The 20,625-nt window shown below is 37.1% G+C and overlaps 1 protein-coding gene across 1 annotated transcript; it reads right to left on the bottom strand.

Moving 5' to 3' along the window:
- Window positions 1–6,569: 6,569 nt before the first annotated feature.
- myl13 (myosin, light chain 13) lies at window positions 6,570–10,006 on the bottom strand. The gene is made up of 5 exons (XM_068341502.1): window positions 9,809–10,006; window positions 8,436–8,463; window positions 7,686–7,835; window positions 7,388–7,561; window positions 6,570–7,290 (listed from the first exon to the last, which is right to left on the bottom strand). The coding sequence occupies exons 1-5, from the start codon at window positions 9,914–9,916 to the stop codon at window positions 7,184–7,186; spliced, it is 567 nt and encodes a 188-aa protein (XP_068197603.1). The 5' UTR covers window positions 9,917–10,006; the 3' UTR covers window positions 6,570–7,183.
- Window positions 10,007–20,625: the final 10,619 nt, after the last annotated feature.

The following is a 20,625-nucleotide window of genomic DNA, read 5'->3' as shown; positions in this document are numbered from 1 at the left end:
CTAACAAGTCCAGAATGCATCCAGTTTTACTGTTCATTTTTGTAGTGTCAAAGAGAACATCAATACCAACTACATGTGAAGAGTGTTGGACAAATAAGATCCACCCTATTGTAAAAAATACAGCACACATGAGGAGCAAGTTTTGACAGACAGAAGCATGGCATCATTAATTGTCCAAAGTGTTGGTGTTCGATTCTTGTGACCTTCTCCCTGTCAGCTTACGGGTGGGCTGCAGTCAGGAAAATAGCAGGACTTTTCAACAGGTCACACGCTGTCACACATTTACTCCATTCTTGCTTAGTGGGAGGATGGCAAGTAATACTTTTAATTAGTCAGATTGACCATGAATCACTACTAATGCTGCCAATACAAAAATATATTTCTTTTTAATGCAATGAAGAACAACATGTAAAAAAGCGCTTTGAGGCACGACGCCTTGGCATCAATTGCTGCGGTGGGGATCAAGGAAAGAGACTTTGGGTAAGAAGAGGTTTAAAATAGTTGAGAGGAGGCACCCCTGTGGTATTCATATAAATTAGCATTGACGTCAAAAACTGTTAAGTCCAACGCAAGATCAACTTGCCATTTCACTGGTGCATTGGGGTCAAAGGTTTGTTCTTTTTGTATCATCCTGTACTATTGTAAAAAGTGTTTGTCATTTGTCAACAGACGAATCTTCCTCCCTGGTCCATCAATATGTTCATCACCATTTTTTGCTTCCCTTTGTTGTATTTTTTTTACTCAGAAAAGGAAGGTGTGAACACAGAGAGCATTTTAATGTGTTAGTGTTTTTTTAAACCCCCGAGGCTGATAGATGTGCAGTCCTAAATTAAAGTTCTCCCCCTTCCTCTTTGTCTTTCCACCATCGATCATTACGTCTGGAGTTGAGAGAGTGATTTTAAGCCATTGATGTGATGCATGTACGTATATATGTTAATATGCGTCCATTGTGTCATGCCTGAACCCTTGTTGGCACAGTAGAAGCAGATCAAATTCTTTCAGCCTGTGGCTGTAGCTTTGTGGTGTAGCTTTCTAATAACAAACGGCACCCTCAAGCTGTTAGTTCAGCAGAGAAGCTTGATGTGATGAGCCTTTAATGCCAACTCTTACATCAGGCTGCCCACAGGATAATGAGCGCAACCATAGATCTGCAAAGTCAAACTCCAAAAATACTTTTTAAGGAAAGGATAAACAGAGGAGCCAAAGGACTACAAGAAATCAAAAAAGTCATAAAGAAGTGGTCTTTTACCCTAAAAGAGAATAATTACACATATTTTTCAGAATGGATTACACAAATACATGAATAAATGAGCTTTATAAGGAACTGTAGGGGAATTCTGTAATTTTAAGATCAAAGATTTGTCTTGATGTTAAGCTATAACATGCTGCTGGTATTCGTGTCGTAATTTAACTGACATTACAGAAGTCATGATCAGCTCATGAGTGGTAAACCAAATTATTCATATTCACCAAAATGTCTAACATTTCTAATGAATTGTTGATTTATTTATGTAGGTATGTGTGTTTTTTTGTGTATATGTTATTTATTTGTAAATATAAATCTAGTGTGTCTGCAGTGGTATAGTATATAAAATATGCAGTATTTTTGACCAAATGTGATGTTGTACAGATCATAAAATTAATCATTCATTGTTGAGAAATAAATGTTTACAATTGTTTTTTGGGTTCAGAACGTTTTTACGTATGCGCTGCTCAACAGGACTGAGATTAAAGACAATCTCAAATGTAGATCATCCAAAATTATTCAAATCTAAATGTGTTCTTGTAACTGTGGTTTGTGAGAGTTTTTATTTCCAGCATTTCATAGAATTATATATAAAAGATTATCAAAGCATTACCTAATAGTTAATTATCAAATTAATATTCTCATACATAATTTAAAAAATATTCAAACCCACCAAAGAGGTGAACAATGTTTACCAGCACTGAGAATTTTTAATGTGTACATTCATCTTTTTTTCCCACTGCACTTTGCAGAATTGTATTGCTTTTACTGTCAAATCATTATGTACATGATGAAATGTATTGAATGCAGAGTGATGCCAAATTTGTCAATTTATTACAATAATATTACTATTATGTATTTAATATATTTGATGTACTTGTTTTATATTAGAAACCACCCATGTTGCCTTACAAACAAATGCATTTTATGTGGAAAGGAAATAATGTCTTTGTAATTTATTTATCATTGTAAACATTGGTACATACAGTACATATTTGAAGGGAGACATGGATTTTAATTAAAGATATATACATATTTTTGCTCTTTGACTTTTTATGTTAAGGGTCCCATATTTTAAAGGGTTTGTAAACAACAGTGATGTGTGTTGACAGATTTTATGAGGCACTTACTATTTTCATTTTCTCTGGGCTATCTTGTGTCAGATGCAGATTGCACTAATGGGGCCTGTTCTGTTGATTCATTTGCTTTATCTCTCTCCATTTTAAACCTCTAAATGAAATGAATTCAACACTCTTTCAATGACTCAATCAAAAAATTTGTATAATATGGCGGACTATTGCTGCCTCCCTGGCACTGTCTGTCTTATGAATGCAGTCTTCAGTGATGGAAGTGAAGATACCCAGTGAGAGTGCCTGCCAGGTTATGTAACACATATACTGTTTCATACATTCAGGCTAAGCTGAAGTGAAGTGGAGCAGAAAATGTTGTCTTTGCCCAGTACCCTCAGGATTCGATGAGTTATTCATCCCCAGACAATTAGAAGAGACTCAGATGCTGCTCAATAGAGGCCTATTGCGACAATTATTGCTTTTAATAGTCACCAACAGTATTACAGACAGTGTGTTGATGTTCTTGAGTGTACCATTGCTGTAGGCTAATCGCACTTCATTGTGGGTTTTGTGCCTTGAGCTGTTATGTGTCTATATTAAATTACACATCAGGATTCATTACTGAGATAAAAAGAACTGCATGACAGCCTGAGGCTGGTAGTACAGTCTTCAAACTGCTTTGTCACTTGCAACGATAAGGTGTTTCTCAACTGTGCACAAATTTGGAAACATTTTGTGCTTTTAAAGTTTTTACTAAGTTAAGCAAATAGTTGTTATAGAATATATCATTTTTGCCAGATTCCTTAAATCCTTTCATGCTTACATGTTTCAGTTGGTTGTTAATGGCAGGACTCAACATGTGGTAAGGAATATATGGTAAGGAATATATGGCCTTGTGGATTACTACACACTACTACATTTGATCATAGCCAAAAAGCCGAGAAATGATTAGTTGAAACTAATTGTGTCCAGGAACCTAACTAGAAACAGTAATCCCTCGCGCATTCGCACATCAACACGCGCGACTTGACCTTATGGCGGATTTTTAGTAAGTAGTCACGTGATACTCAACCCGCTTTCTATTGGCTGACGTCATCCGGAAGTTCGTGACGTTCCTTGAGTCTCAGAATGGAGAGCACTTCCGTGAGACACAAAAGTGCTTTAAACAGTCTATCAGAGTGTGGGAAAAGGTAACACAGATAAACGGTGGTTTAATATTAGTATGGGGAGGGTTCATAAACATTTAAAGTATTGTAAATAATAGAATAAATAGTTTGTCACAGTATCCGTTATTCACATGTGGTTCCTGGAACAAATTAACCGCGAGTAATGAGGCCACACTCTACTTGGATACTGACAGAATGAGTCCAAGTTCCTTCAGAAATTTCAAAAAAATCATCCATTGATTAAAATATTATTGAATGTTTCTCACACACTTTATCTTTATTTGTTTATGTGACATTGAAACTGAGAGATAGAGGAACGCTACTATAATTATACATCATAGCATTAGTCACTGGCTTAGAAAAAGTGCTGTTTATATCCATTCATTTTCTCTGGAAGGTTGTAACTTAGGAACTGAGGTTGAGTATGATGAACTGCACTATCAGTAAAAGCCTTGCTATTTATGTGATTATGTAAATTATTCCATCATGATGGCGCCTGTTAATGGAATAACTGTTGAATCCAAATATATCAAAACAGCCATAACAAATTATGGTATCCTGAGAAGAAGATAGTTGCGTATGCCCAAAGGCGAATGTCTAGAAACACCTGGCAGGGGGTCTTGGCACCATCACACACCCCTGATAAGTGATACGTGATGATCAAAAGGGATGCTTTTGTATAATTTTATTTATTTAGGGCTCTATTTCTAGATAGCGCTCTCTGTTAAGTATGATTGGTTTTATTTCAACAAGGCTGTTTTTTGTCCTTTTTAAGGTAAGGGATTTGTACTGATAAAAGATTGCATAATATCGCTTTCAAATTAAAATTCTTCTAACAAGGCAAAACCAAAAATCAAAATACAGCCTATTTCATCAATATTTATATCATAGAAGCTTACCTTACTGAATGAAAAATGATGATGACATAATCTTTTCCCCAGTTTTCAGACAGTTCACAAACACAGAAATACCTTTCCACTACATTTTTCACCAGTTTGTCCCAGATAGTGCTCAACCAAATGAAATACAGTCAAACAGCAATCTCATACACTGTAGTAATGTACTTCAATAACCAATATCAATTTAAGGCTGAGTGGGAATTTTGCTATCTCATTGGAAAATATTTAGAATGAAGCAAGGGATTAACTGCAATATCTTTTGTTTAACTTTTGGAGGTAGTTTTCAAAGCAGTCAGTTTTTTTCCTTACCTTTCTCTGAAGGCACATTTTTGTTGTGGAAAAGTCAGGTGTTTGTGTTATCCTTATCTCAACTTGAACTTGAAGTAAAGCTCCTTTCATTATGAGTATTTTTCTCACTATAGCAACTCACTTTGAATTCCCTTTTTTTTTTTAGCTCCTCCTTAAGTTGCACTCCCTCTCTCCAAGACTAAAAAGACTTATTTGATGATGTACTTACCTGATGCCTTGGGTTGGATATCACTCCAGTTTTAGTCCATTATCACCTTTGTAGAAGACACATGTTTTCTGAGGAAGAACAGTATTGTGATATTACAGTGCCTACCACAATAAGTGTATTTTTCACATGTCGATGTTGTGCATTAGCCTGCTGCAGCAAGTGAGAGCTCTCCACCCATAAGATCTGTATATTATTTGACAGCTAACGATTCCAGTGGATCCCAGCGGGGACTGGTTGACCTCTGGTGACCCTGCTGCTGTGTTTTGCTGTTTCAAGAGGTTTGTCTTCTCCCTTTGCTCAGAAGACATCAGGGTTTGAAGTTGTCATCGGTGCTCTCTTCTCCTCACCCTTCCACCTTCCAGGGAATACGGCCCTCGAGTTGATCATAGTGGTGAAATATTGATGAGAGATTCTTTGTAGCTCCATGACCTCTGCTAGTCATACACATTTACTGTTTCCTTGCTGAGTTTGTCTTTTCTTCATCATTTTAATGAGATAATACAGTCTGAGAAAGATTTGAATTATATTTTGTAATATGAATCTTACCGATAACTCTAGAAACGAAAATAACTTCATATTTCCGATAATAGTCAGGTTTGTCCTTCCTAGAATTTCTTTGAGGAGTTAAACAAATGTTGTCATAAAATGTTTTGAATTTATGTATCTTTACCCTCCAGAAAAACACTTCAGGCAGCAATAATGCACTGATGTTTGTTGGATCTGCAAACAGCTCCAAGGCTAGCCTAAAGTAAAGACCACTCTGTGTAAATCAGTTTGCAAACCAAGCTACCGTGAGCAGGGTTTAATAGCAGATAAACAATGCAAATTTATAGTCTTAACTTTGTTCAAGTTCAATGTCTATTAAAGATAGAGATAGAGATAAAACAGGGTTTTGTCCATGACAGAAACAAATCTTCTAATTCTCAGATAATGTGTCTTTGTTTAAAATATTTATAATATAAATTGTTTTGCAAAGTTATTCTATTTGTGCCATTATTTTGATTAAATGGAAATTTGAATTTATGTGACATTTCATTTTTTGACACAAGCAGAATGAATGAGAAGTGACAGTTGAATTTCAAGTTTATTATACTCTCATCTTTGTTTTGAAAACAAAACTGGTATTTTGAATCTGTATTGATTGTTTCAATTGTCTGAATTAAGTTTTACTGTATAAGATGTCTTGGGTTTTCAGTATTGACTGAACAAAAAGGGTTCGATTTGAAACATTATTTGTTCAACAGCTCCCCTTATTGGCCAACGAGTGATTATGCTCTGACTTTGACATGTTCATTATTTTAGCTGTTTACACTGAGTGTTTATACTGTACATGAACCGAATTTATATTATATCCCCTTTATATATAATATCCCCGTTTGACATTTGACCTGTTTTGATGCCAAAAATTGATTTCCAATGATGCAATAAGGATGGTAGTTTTCTATATTTTCAATACAGGAGATTGAAACACTCACTCATTACTTACAGGTTGTTTCAGGTAAAAACACTTAACTTGTGTTTCTGTCTTTTAATAAAATTGTATAAAACAAATAAATCAAATAAACTAATATAATACGTGTTTACTCTATAAAATATAATTCGGTGTGTACATCTAGCTAACGTTCTAAATGTGTCTAAGGATTAGTAAAAATACATAAACGGAATCATACATGTAAGGCCAGTAACACCGTCTGGTTGATTTTACTGTCAGACACAATGAATGATTGTTTGAATTACCTTCTTTCTTTTCTTGTTTCTCTCTGGAATTTCACCTTTAAATTTCCCCCTGCCTATAGCATGCTTATGAAAAAAATAGTGGACATTCAGATGAGAAAAAAACAATTACGGTAACTCACTCTGTCTTCACAGATTTTTTTTTACATTGCTTTGTCTCATCTTCCGCAATGAATCACCCTTTTACACAATGAACAAAGTTCTCACTTTGCACCAACCTTTAACCTCTTCAAGTTACAGTACATAAAAGTGATTTAATTCTCTCTTCTGATCAGCCATTTAATATTGGGATACAAACAATATATCATTGTAAAAAAGAGAACAAAATCAGAAATGATTCATTCATGCACCACATTTTACATTTTAAACAGGAATAATGTGCAATTTGTGCACATTATCGACTAGAAGCTTCTAGAAAAACAAGATGAAATATTAATGAATTATTGATTCATATGCGGTTCATGGTCTTGGCTTTATAATGATAAGAAACGTGCTACCGGTTGGCATTGATTTGGTGATTCAGAGTGTACCACAACGACAATGAGGTATCTTTAAGATGCCATAATGTACTTAACAAAAGCCTCATAGTTTATGGAACCATTTGCATCCTCTTGGTTTTGCATTAGCTGCTCCACCTCTTCTTCCTTCAACCTTTCACCTACGGTCCACAGGGAAGAAATCAGAACATCACAGATTAGCTCTTGACAAAGACACTGCTGTTGAATGGACTGTTAGAGATAGACTGCTCAACTCACCCAGCGTAGCCAGAACATGCCTGAGCTCAGCCCCCATGACCGTGCCGTTCCCCTCCTTGTCAAATACCCTCAGACCCTCCACAAAGTCCTCATATGTCCCACGGTCTTTGCCCTTACAAATGTGTTGATGTATGGGCAGAAACTGGTCAAAGTCAAGCAACTTGTTCTGCATGTCTGTATTTAAAAAAAAAAAAAAGAAGGGGGGGGGGAGTCCAACACAATGTGAATTAACAAAGAATATTAACATCAATCAGACTACAAACATGGATGACAGAGGAGTGTCTCACATACAACCCACCGTCGGCGCTGGGCTTTCCAAGGACATGCATCATCTCTGCCTGTGTTGGATTCTGGCCCAGAGCCCTTGTCAGGTCACCGCATTGGGCATAAGTAATTTTCATCTCATTATTTGGTGTCCTGTCAAATAGCTGGAAAGCATCTTTAAAGTCTGTGATCAGAAACAAGATAATTCCTTTTCATTTATTTTCATTTCACTGCAGTCCAGGAAAAGGCCTTGAGGATACAGTAAAATAATGATGTATTATAATTATATATCCAAATAATTAAATGCTCTATTAAAAAAAAACAATATAAGATATTAGCAGCCTACTAAAGCTACCCCTGTCAATCATCATGTATTTCCTGCTAAAAGTGTTTTGTCTGTGTCTACTGTATATCTGCAGTAACCTAGATCCGTTCATCATAGTTCTGTTTTAAGGATGTTTCTGGAGAAATACTTTATATATATAAATATTTGTCAACCTGGGAATAAGGCAACAATCAGCAATCTGTCTTTTTAAGTGCACCTTTGAGGGATGTGTCTGCAAGTAACAAATGGTATACTTTTAAGGTGCTCCATCCTGACTGACATGAGCTCCTCTCTAAGGCATAGATTTAGATGTTTACTTTAAAATTATAGTCTATCCTCTGAATCAATTTATCGTCAGCTGCTGCTCAACACATTTAATTGAGAGCTTTACCATACATTCCATCTATAAATAGTCATCAGGCCACAGAACATGACTGACAGCTGTATTAATGACCTTACCCTCAATTTGCTCAGGGGTGAATTCCAGCTGAAAAAGGACAGAGTGAATACGATGGTTAAATAGGGCTGATTGGTCAGGATTTATTACATTTCATTAAGTGAGTGTTTGGGCTGAAACAACAAACTTCATCTGCGTAATATCTGACTTTGCCTCCTCCCTTATACTTAATGCCATCCCAGCAGATCAGGTTACATCCTGTTCCAGTTACGGTGCATTGTAAATCAATGACCTTGGGTCATACAAACACTTTTTACTCTATTATTTCCTACTGCCACCTTCATTTGAGTTTTTACTATATGTGTTAAACAATCACACTCCCAGGGCATCACATAAATAGTTTAAAAGGATATCTAAATTGCTCAACCCAACAATTGTGTTGGATGTTTGCGGATGTTCAAGTGCAAGAATACAACAATAAAGAGAAAAAAGCAGGAACTGTCTGAAGATGTCATTTTAGGCTAAATTCAATGACTTGCCACCACTTCATCATATGCCAGTTGAGGGAGATTGTGATGCTTAAACTCAAACTGCTGAGATCCTTTTTACTTTGTGGTATGAACATGGTTTTTCAAGTAAAAGACAAAATATACCTCAGTGTTTTTATAACACGGAGAGGTAAAATTTAAAGCCACTGTCTGCATCTTAATGTGTTTCTAAATTTAAATCATGGGTGATGTGACTATTTATATAATGTGTACTGAGTATTCTACATCAGACACTGCCCCCAGCTTTTGTGTGATGTTGATATGTCTACAAGCCTCAATTCCTCTATAGACCTTTGGAGTAATATTATCCAAACACTTATCTAAGCATGTTTAAAGATGGATGGTGATGGATATAATTATCTGTATTTTTCTTCCTCCTGTTTTTTCCACCCTTTTTGCCCTTAGAGGAATGGCTTGGGTGGTCCGCTCTCCCACAGAATGAGAATCATATTTTGTGGCTTTAACCATGCTCTGCTGTAATATGGTGACTCACTCAAACAGGAAAAAAATGTATCCTTGGAAAAGGTGCCAAGACTGAAGATTTTTCCATGATGTCTGGGATCTGGTCAGCGTCTGACCATTCTAAATTTATCACACATTTTGCTTTGCATGCTTGAAATGTAATAAAGAGCTGACATGAACATAAATATTATACAAATTACCAGGAGACCCACAACCTTTCTGATTTGCTGTACAGCCATGGTTGCTGCTGACACTTTTTTAAATAATAACTTATGAAGAAACCATTGAATTAATTTGTAATAGCAAATACATTTGATGCTACAGCAAAACATCTGAATGAAAGTGATATAATTATCAGTTGTAAAAAGTTGTTAAACACTCCAATAAATCCTGATTAATTTTCTAAATCTGTCATTTTATTTTACCGTAACTGTTGAAGGGTCGAATGGCGGGGTCTTGGGGCGCTCTGTCACCGGGGTAACGGCGGGTACTGAGGCTGCAGGCTTTGGCTCTTCTTTCTTCTTTGGGGCCATAGTTAGAAACTTTTAGGTGATAATAAGCGTGGGAACTGACAAGTTGGAGGAATCCAGCTTACTGCGTGTGGAGGGGACAGATTAGAGGCTGGGTCCTTTTATCCACCGTCCACAGGTGTCACCCCCTCCCCTGAGACAATGCAAGATCACACTGCCAACAATTTGGCGCAGACTAAAAAAGGATATGCCTTTGTGGTTCTATTTAAGTCAAAGGTTGTTGTTGTGTGTACATCATCACGATACGGAGGATGTTAAACTGTATTGGTTGAAATTCCTGGCCTGGAATCGTCTGTCGACCGGGCTATTTCCATCAGTGCAAGTGAGACCTTGTGTAATCGCCCTTATCTTGGACTGTTGACCTTGTTCAGTGATGTGTGGTTGTTGGAAATGATGATTGCTGTGCTGGGTGTTTAAATTACATATCATATGATGAACTGCAATTCAAAGCAAATATCCTTAATTTTTTATTATAGTTGCAGCTACTGAAACACATTAAATGATGTGCCAGCGAAACACTTCATAATGACCGTTTGTCTGATATGATCAGAGGGATTCACACAGATTTAGTGTCTCGTCATTTCTAAAATAGCATTCACAAAATGTTTTTTCTGTTCTGGCTTTTCAGTGTGTGAACAACCGGCAGTACGATCAAGTACATAAGGTCATTTGTTGATTCATAATGTGTTATCTGTGGTAGCAATGTAACATTGATGCTGAAATGATGTCAAAGACTGCAGTCAGAGTGATGTTTTTGATGTTTATATTGTTAGAAAATGAGCAAATAATTTAAGCAAATCTTTTCAAAATATGCAAATTAATTAAGCATGGAGCAGCAGGCCATTGTTGTTTTGTTTTCTGATCCGGTGGCTCACAGTTTGGGTGTGTGTGTCAAGTAGATACTATAGATTATAAAGGGTGTTCTGATTTCATGCTGGGATCTATTTGATTTTTCATCTCTTTGATGGGAAAGCAAAAAGTGGGAAAAGCTTGAAAAGAGACAGCAATGTTTTTCTTTTACTGCCTCAACCAAAAAACCAATGATACAAATCTGATAGAAATCCTGAATGAACTTTTTAAAATCCCATATCAATCTGCATAATCAATAGTTTGAATTAACATCTTATCTTTCAATGAGTTTATTACTTCCCTTTGTCTGCTTTCAGCTTGTATTTATGTGGATTTTCAACCATTACACATCACATACATGACAAACAATCAAATCGATAGTAGCAAATAATTATTTGTCACTCTGGTTAAACAGAATCAACATACAGTACATATATACAAATATCGGGACGCATAGGCAACACATGCCCTTGAAAATAATGTGTTGGGCTTGCAAATCTTTACTTTACTCATTTGTCATCCTTTGCCTTAAATGTCTTTTACAAATAAGTTTGTTTTGAAGTTTCCTGTTCATTGTAAAAAAAAAAAAAAGTTTTTTAGTCAATATTAGTCTAGAGTGATATTACTGTAATGGAAAGGTTTGGTCACATAACAAGTAGAGCTGAAATGGAAAAAAAAGAAGTTTTTTCCATGTTACTGAAACCTAAATCTTTATGTGAACTACCTGTATCACCATTCCTGTGGATATCAGATGTAGCTCAGTGGTACATGCCTTGCATGTATGCTGCTCTGAGTTCAATCCCCAGCATCTGCAGCCCTACGGGGGCACAAGCCAGTGTCAACTGTAGGCTGGTCCCAAGCCCAGATAAACGCAGAGGGTTGCGGCAGGAAGGGCATTCGATGTAAAAAAAAATAGAAAAAACCTTGCCAAAAATGTATGAGTATTTATCTTAAATGGAAAAAAAGATGAATGAATATCAGATACAATAGATGGCAGCTCAAATCATCATTACAAATTATAAAAAGGTACGGAAAAACTGTTGTGTGATTGTCGGACACTTTTTGATGGTGCATACTGTATATATATATATTTCATTGATGTGGATGATGACAACTATCAATGATGAATGGAATTCTTTCAAAGTAAGAGAGGAAAACATGCTTCTCTTGTTCTTGCTCCTTGTGACTTGACTGATTTAGAGGTGATGAAACACTGGAGGATGAAATAATCAGCAGATTAAGGCAGTTTAATAGGATGTGCTGCAGCTTGTTGCTCATGATTTCCACAAATCATGTCTGGAGTAATCTGTGTTTGACCAGAGTTACAAAGAAATGCAGATGGAAACTTTATATGCAGATCCGGGTATAAATGGTCTCTGCGGTGCTCAGTGCCAACCACCTTTCAGATCCCACCAGGTGATTGCATTGACAGACTGTACCAACAATTCACAGCATGGTTAACTGCATACAGTCAAGCTTTTAAAACATCTAAGACCTGTGCAGTTTGCTATTTTGGAGTTAGTCTGTTGTCTGACTGGTATGTTCACTGGAAACACTCCAAACTGCACTCAATGCCAAATGTTCTTGGACACAACAGATGACCTTCAGTGCAGCTGTAGTCTTTGTTACACAGATCATTAACAGCCCTAGGTAGCATTATGAAGTCGTGCTGTTCTGATATACAAGGGAAATACACTTCCAAAGGAAACAGAAAAGTGTGGTTTAAAATTATAGGTCAAATGTCTCTCAAATTTGACAATTATATCTCACACTGTTTTTTGTGATTTAAAGGTGGATAGGTGGGGAATGCAGGGGAAAGCAGTGAACTGAAAGCAGGAAGAGGAAGATGATGAATAAGAGGCAAGCTAGATCATTCCTAATGTGATAGCATCCAAAGAGATGAAAACTGTAACAAAAATGGATGTAATGTAATGTTTGAATTATTCACTTGAATATTATGTTAATTGTTTATTGTCCCATCTTGTCATATGTGATGATAACAGCTTATTATTTGTCTTAGCAGCCTGTTTGTTAAATCAGATCATATTTAAATATTATTTAATAAACAATTTTTATCTAAATTGTACTTGTACTATTTAGATAAAAATGATCACACTGGCTCATTCTGCCCCATTTTGTGAGTATAATTGGTCAGAGATGTAAATATAGATCAAATGGAAAATTTTATTTCAATGGATCTTTTGTCACCAGTTAAACATTATTTACAAACTGTTATCAACAACAAATTCAAGCCATTAACAGCATCAGAAAATCATTTTCTTGTAGATGAGAAGATTGCAATCGTCTCATCTTCAGCCATTTAATTGCGTTGCAGGTCATGAGTCAGCTGGAGCCTATCCCAGCTGGCTGCAGGCAAAAGGCAGGGTACACCCAGGGTAAGACACCAACTCATCACGTGGCATCATATTTGTGGTTATTCAATGTTCACAACAATATTGGAAGACCCACAAATCATTTGGACGTTGCAACAAGATCCAGTTTGGGGGCTCAGATTTACATTTGGATTTCTTTAAAATCCAGTAGCATTCAAGTCCATAACTGCTCTAACAAACGCTGCGCTATTGGACCGGTGCTGTGGCGACACTGCCGCACTGTGATCCTCCACCACCACTCAGGATATAGTGTGTCCATGCCAGTGCTAATTCAAATAAGGTGGTTAATACACCAGCTGGATTCCTGGTAGATGTTACGTGTTCATTAAGAAATCCACAAGGCAGTCAGTGAAGCGCATGAGGATGTAATTATACTGTCCATGTCTAGCTAGGACCTCATGTGGTATCCAGTTTAGTGTGTGAAGTGGTGAATGTTCCAGTCTGTACAGGCCTCCTTCCAAAACAGACTGCTGCCATGTTGTTTGGCAGAAATTTTTATTTAGTAAAGATCATGTAAACACAGGTTTTCTTTAGAGGGGTAGGGGGTCGCAGCAGGATTTCAGCTTGGAACATTTTTATTTTGCACATTCGAGCCTTAATAAACAACATTTATCATGCAGTTTAGTGAGCATTCATGTGAGAGTTTGTGTCACAAGATGGCAATTCAGTGAAACTTTTCAAATTTTCTCTGGTTCCCTCACATTCAATTTAACTTCTCTAATGTCATGTGGAAAAATTAAACCATCAAATATTGCGGAATTTTCAGGAGAAAGCAATAAACATATTCAGTACGAGGGCATCAGTCTGCTTGCCTAAATATAAACTGCAAACATCTATGCTGTCAGGAGGAAAATGCAGCTGAGCCACACCGCCCTCTCGTGGACTCAATTGGGACTGAATAGTACAACTGAAAAGTGAAAGTTTTCTCACCTTTCTCACATTTTGCACAACAATTGTTTTTAACCATGCTTTTGTCAGCATGAGCACTGCAGTCTATAATGTCAAGAGTCTTAGGACACATGTATTGGTCCTTGTGGAGACACTCAGATTCTGAATTTGATTCCGTCATGGCTGACATGTGCTCCTTTCTTCTCTTATTTACTGGATTGTTATCTTTACATGGTGAAACCATGACCGCTTCATCCGCTGTCGTGGGTCAAGGGGTGATGGAGCCTGTCCCAGCTGATTTGGGGGCGTGAGGCAGGGTATACTCTGGGCATGATGCCGGTGCACCGCGGAGCCACATGTAAACAGACACTCACACACACACCTATCAGCAATTTGGTATCATCAATTCACTTAAGTTATGTTTTTGGAGATGGAAGGTAGCCGGAGACCTGGAACTGCTTTGCGGCAACAGCGCTACCCACTGCGCCATCATGCCGCCCTGTAAGGACATTATTTAATTACAAATTAATAAGACTTCAAGATGAAATGGACTCAGTTAAAATTATTTATTTCAGGATAATTTGTTTCATTTTTGTGGTGAATCTTGCATGAAATTCTAACTACCTACCCTTTTGTAAGTGCATGGATTTATGAAATTGAGAATAACAACATGTGATATTTCATGAATAATTTTCAGAATTTCAAAATTTAAAATTATGACTTGTATTTATTTAAGGTGGGTAGCTTTGTTAATTCACAACAAGAAAGTTCTGGGTTTGATTCCTTTCTGTGCAGAGGTTGTATGTTCTCTCCAGGTTCTCTGGTTTCCTCCCACCTCCAAAAACATGCAACTTAAGTAATTTGTTCACTACGAATGGATGGATGGACTTGCAATTATGTTAATTCCAGATCAGAGACCTTTTGATCCTAAAAGCGTTTATTGTTAGTGGAGGTCTGGGAAACGTTTTCCCCAGATTGATTAATTTACTTCTGAGTTGTATTTACTTTTTGTTTAGAGAAGGTGAGTTAATCCCCATTCCCATCTAGAAATTGCTTATAGAGGATGATTTTGAGTGATGGGAAGAGTGTTTGATATCTTGCACCTGGTGTTTATTGTCTTCAAAGTGTTGGTTCACCAAAAAGAAAATGAGGACGATAAGGAAGTCATTTCATTTGCAAAGCAAAGTTGTATTTTGTCTATACAGGAATGGAGCACGGTAATTTGACATTTCACATTTATCATAAACCTTATTATGTTTTGTAACAACAGTTGACAGTTTTTATCCAAAGCGTTCACATACAGACTCATTTAAATGTCTTTGAGGGTGTAAACATTAAAGGAGTCCACATGGAAATTATCACATTGTGGATATAAACAGGAATGCTCTGATGTGAACCAATGTGTAGAATATGAATCCATATGTATAGTTCAACAAAATATGCACACATGAAACTCATCATCCCTCCAAAAACATACATATGCTTTGGATTTACAGGTTTTTTTCAAATGACTCTTGTGAAACACATCACACAGATACTGTATAACATTTCAAAGTTCCCTTTCCAAGTATTTGGAATGTATTATACTGATTAAGTCCGATGTGAACATGTCAACCAAATTAAAATGTAACATCTTCAATGCTGTCTTGTTTCTAAATGACAACTTTACAATCCTGACTAACTGTTGCAAAGCAATGAGTCAGTGTTTTTACATTTTGAGATTTAAAAAGAAGGAAGAAGTGGAAAGTGGGGAAAATAGGAAATTAAAAAAGAAATGAATGAAAAAAACAGCAGCTCAAAAGAATCTTGAGTCTCTGAATTCATTTGTTTCACAGAAGGCAGCCTTACCGGTAATTTTGAAAAGTCAATCTGCAATGGAATTTTCAGTAGTGCCCTCAACCATTGTCACTGAGGAGAATCAGGTGCCCAGTAGCTCAATAAGAAAAAAATGGAAAAGTTACTCCATAATTTAAAAAAAAAAAATGCATTAAGACATTCAATGTCAAAGTGGGTAGATATTCTTCACACTAAATCAATCACCATGTAAAATTTTTATTCTTACTAATTTTATTTTTTATTTTGCACATTTCATGCACAATGAACCAAAAAAAGGTAAAATAATGCAAAAAGAATCGACAAAATGCACAACTTTTTAACTTGATTCAAAACATGTACACCACTTGTCATATATTTTACAAGAAGCTGTTCACGTTCTGCGGAATTTAGACATTGTAAAGTACAAAATTTTCTTTTTCTGACACACTATAATAAGCTCACACCTGTTTTATTTATTTATTTATTTATTTATTTATTTACATAAAATGGACTACACTGAAAGCAATAATTACAGATGGACGCTGAGAATCACAGGATTCCCACAACCTGTAACAAGCATCATAATCAGTGACATAGAGACACAGTACAGAGAACCTGTTCTCCCGCCTCCGAGAGACAATGGACATAGTATGAGAAAGGATGAATGAATGAATGAATGAATGAACGAACGAACGAACGAACGAACGAACGAACGAACGAACGAACGAACGAACGAACGAACGAACGAACGAATGAATGAATATATCATGAGCAAAGTCTCCTTTCTATTTTTCTATACTTTATCTATAATCATCTGCATGGTAAAATAGGGGACACATACAGTATATGACATGCTTTCTGTTAGTTGATGCCTGTTTATTGCTGAAAGTTTATATTTGCATATTATTCATTACATCTCACCACAGGAGTGACCTATTCCTGATGGGAATGAAGCTTGCAATTACTGCGTAACCCATTGCTACAGTAACACACATTGGAGAGGAGATTCCAATGTGTGTTACACATTTAATTGCATGGGGCAATGTTAATGAATACATTTGTGAAGGAAATAGCATTGTTACCTTACCTTACCTTACCTCAGTTTGTCACCTTAAAATTATGGCAATGGCAAACATAAATAAACATTTAATTTAATTTATATCAGTGAAGCTGAATGTAAGTAGTTTCCACCTTCACCCTGAACAGAGGAATGGTCCAGTTTAAAAAAACAAATAAAAGATTTAAGGAAGACATAAATCTAAAAATTGACTTGGTTTATTACAATGAAGTTTCCTAAACATGCCGTGAGGAACATAGAGTGGGAACGTGTTGTAAATTGGAGCTGCAGTTGAGACTTTTGGTGAGTGGAGAAGGAAGAGTGAGGCCACAGGGAGAAGAAATAGAGAAGGTGGAGGACTCTAAATAATTTGGGTCAACTGTCTAGAGAAACGGCAAGTGTGGTAAGGAGGAAAAGAAACGGATTAAAGAAGGCTGGAATGGGTGGAGGAAAGTGTCGGATGTCTTATATGACAGAGGATTTTTTGCAAGAATGAAGGACAAAGTTTATAAGACAATCGTGAGGCCAACCATGATGTATGTATTACAGACAGTATCGCTGAAAAGAAGACAGGAAGATGTAGGTGAGGAAATTAAAATGTTGAGGTTTTTTCTTGGAGTGACCAGGTTGGATAGTATCAGAAATGAGTTTGTCAGAGGAACGGCCAAGGTGAGATGTTTTGGAGGACATTTTGATGGTTTGAACACGTCCAGAGGAGATATCTTGAGTATATTGGTTAAAGGATGTTGAGGATGGAGCTCCCAGGCAAGAACAATAGGAAGACCACAGAGAAGGTGGATGGCTGTAGTGCGGGAAGAAATGAGGGCAGTTGGTGTTGGAAAGGAAGATGCAGAAGATATGATGTCATGGGAAAAGGATGACATGCTGTGGTAACCCCTAATGGGACTTGCTGAAAGAAAAAGAAGCATCTTGCTCATACAACACCATACCAACACATCAACAAGTGTTAGTTTGATAACAACATATGTACCACTGATTCTATGACATCAGCTGCAGAATCAAATCACAGTTAAGGATGCTGAAGCTCAACCATTACTCTGTCTCTGATAGTTAGTGGACACATTATTTCATCCCACAATGGCACTACATCACCACATGCTAGTACAGAAAGTTTTCACATTAAAATTATTTCTGTGTTTGTTTGCTACTCAGTCCTGTATTACAAACAGTTCAACTGGAGTGAGTTGATCACTGAATTACACAATTATTCCACAATCATGGCTCTCTCCCTGCATAGTTTAATAGATGGAACATTTCACTCATATCTGCACAGTTAATCAGTTGTTCACCGTTGAGAAAACATTTAGAAACTGTATTGTGCCATCAGCTGTTATGTCCTGATTGTGCAGAGGGCTATTCCAGCTTTGCATTATGAATATGCTCTTCCAAACAGATGCAAACATAACATGCAGACTTAATGAGAAGCATGTTCCTGTGTTCTATTTTGAGAAAAGGCATTATCTGGCTGTGGAATTGAAACATTTCCTCTGTTTTGTGGAAAATGAGTTACTATATGCTCTATATTTGTTATTTAATGACTTTTTAATGTTGCATTTAGTAGAACGCAAAGTAATCAGAACATTTACTTTAGTATCTGTACTGCAATAAATTCAATAAAATATAAAAGTCCTACAGGCAATCTTATACCAATCTGAAACATAAAAGATCAAAACAACTGCAACAATGATCACACACACACACACACACACACACACACACACACACATACACACACACACACACACACACACACACACACACACACACACACACACACACACACACACACACACACACACACACACACACACACACACACACACTTCAACCAGCAGCAGTAAAACTACTGGCTCTGCAGACACTTTTTCTCGGGACTGAATTACGTTGGGGTGGCACGGTGGCGCAATGGGTAACGCTGTCGTTACACTGCAAGGCGGTTCCAGATTTGACTCCCACTCTGTATTTGCATGTTCTCCCCATGTCTCTATGGGTTCTCTCCAGGTTCTCCGGCTTCCTCCCACCTCCAAAAAACATGTGCTTCAGGTTAACTGGCCGTTCCAAAGTGCCCATAGGTGTGAATGTGTGTGTGCGTGCTTGTCAGTTTCTGTGTGGCTCCGCGGTGCAATGGCATCGCACCCGTGAGTTTTCCAAGACAGCTGGGATAAACTCCAGCTCCCTGCGACCCTCACAAACAGATGAAGCAGTTAGGGAAAATGAATAAATGAATGAATTACGTTGACATTTGTTGTTTGTAGCTCAAAACTAAAGGTTATACATGAGTTCCTTCATCATTGATGTAGCCCCTCAAAATGGTCAATCATTTGGAAAGGAGGAATAATTTTATTTAATCTTGACGGTCGTTGTGACAGACTGATCTCTGACAACGCTGGGCTTCGAACAACCACCTACCAAAGGCCATCCAATAGGTTTAGAGAGCGAACAACATTTGGTGGAACTGCTGACAGTTCCAAGCATATAACTTTAATTACAAAATTCAAATTATTTGCATACTTACATTGACATTATTGCCATGGGTCAGCTCTTGGAGCAGCTCACCCTGGGCTTTGCACACACTCTAGGATGTTGCCATGATGATGTTGCTTTACTTAGAACAGCCTCATGCAAAATTTAATCGAACTGAATAGAAAAACTCTTCTAGCATATGGAATCCTGCATTTATGATGAATAGTTTATGACTTAACAACAAATACACTTTTACTTTACAATCACTCAAAATCATTTCTTTTCCTCTCGATGACTTCTGACCCTTCACAGAAACTTGAAACCATCTGTATTGAAATGATCTAAGCTACATATCACAGGCGATGTCACATCATTGTTACTGTACTGTGACTCAATACATTCCCCTCTGCAAATAGTCTTTCAAATCTGGGTCCAGTTTTGCATAGTGAAGTAATCTAATGTGCTGGTCATGTCCTGGTATTTTCAGATTTTGATTGGTTTATTATGTCAATCATTTTATGAGATTGGTATCATATTTAAAAAAAGTCAAAATCTACATAATAGTTCTGTTTCAGAATGTAATAAATCTTACTTTTATCTGAGATCCACAAAATTCCATCAAAACCCATCCACATCTTTTTAGACATCTCGCAAACAACAGATAAACCAATACATTCGTGCCATCACATGACCCCTTACAACTCTCATTGGGTGGGTGGGTGGGGGGATGTTATAAGTAAAAAGATTTCTTTCGACTGCTGTGAAAAACAGAGGCCATGCATTTAACACAGCAAGAGAAAAAAAAAAATCATACGGTTTCTAAAAGAAAGTTCTTCAAAACTGGTGTAAAAGAGCAGATGGTGTCTGAGATAAAAACAGACTTCTTCTGCATTATGTCTAGGTAATCCAATCCTACTAGATGCAACTTTTTGAGAGACTGCAGGGAGAAAAAGCGGTTTTGGCAAAGGTCTGGAGATCTGTTGAATGTAGAGTTTGTTTGAGGGGTGAGAAAATATGTCATTTCGGAGTCGTGGTTTATTCCAACGTAAGAGAGTGCGCACCAATGAGAGGCTGTTACGCTCCACCCTACCTGCCTCCTTTCCGCAGCACACACACCCCCCCCCCCCCTTACACACACACACACACACACACACACCCTTTCCATCCACATACTCATTACTGAACACGACCTGCCGTGCGCCACATCTGGAGGCACTTCACAACAC

Source organism: Antennarius striatus, chromosome 18 (assembly GCF_040054535.1).
Source record: "Antennarius striatus isolate MH-2024 chromosome 18, ASM4005453v1, whole genome shotgun sequence".
Lineage (NCBI taxonomy): Eukaryota > Metazoa > Chordata > Actinopteri > Lophiiformes > Antennariidae > Antennarius > Antennarius striatus.
Note: the sequence above shows the minus strand (reverse complement) of the source record. Positions and strands in the feature narration are given on the sequence as shown.

What these genes read in the sequence shown, in the direction of transcription:
- myl13 (XM_068341502.1), bottom strand. Translation starts at nt 9,916, where the DNA reads ATGGCCCCAAAGAAGAAAGAAGAGCCAAAGCCTGCAGCCTCAGTACCC. An exon ending in TCGACCCTTCAACAGTTACG is followed by an intron (nt 8,464 to 9,808) that starts GTAAAATAAAAT and finishes GTCCTTTTTCAG; the next exon opens with CTGGAATTCACCCCTGAGCA. An exon ending in TGGAAAGCCCAGCGCCGACG is followed by an intron (nt 7,562 to 7,685) that starts GTGGGTTGTATG and finishes TTTTAAATACAG; the next exon opens with ACATGCAGAACAAGTTGCTT.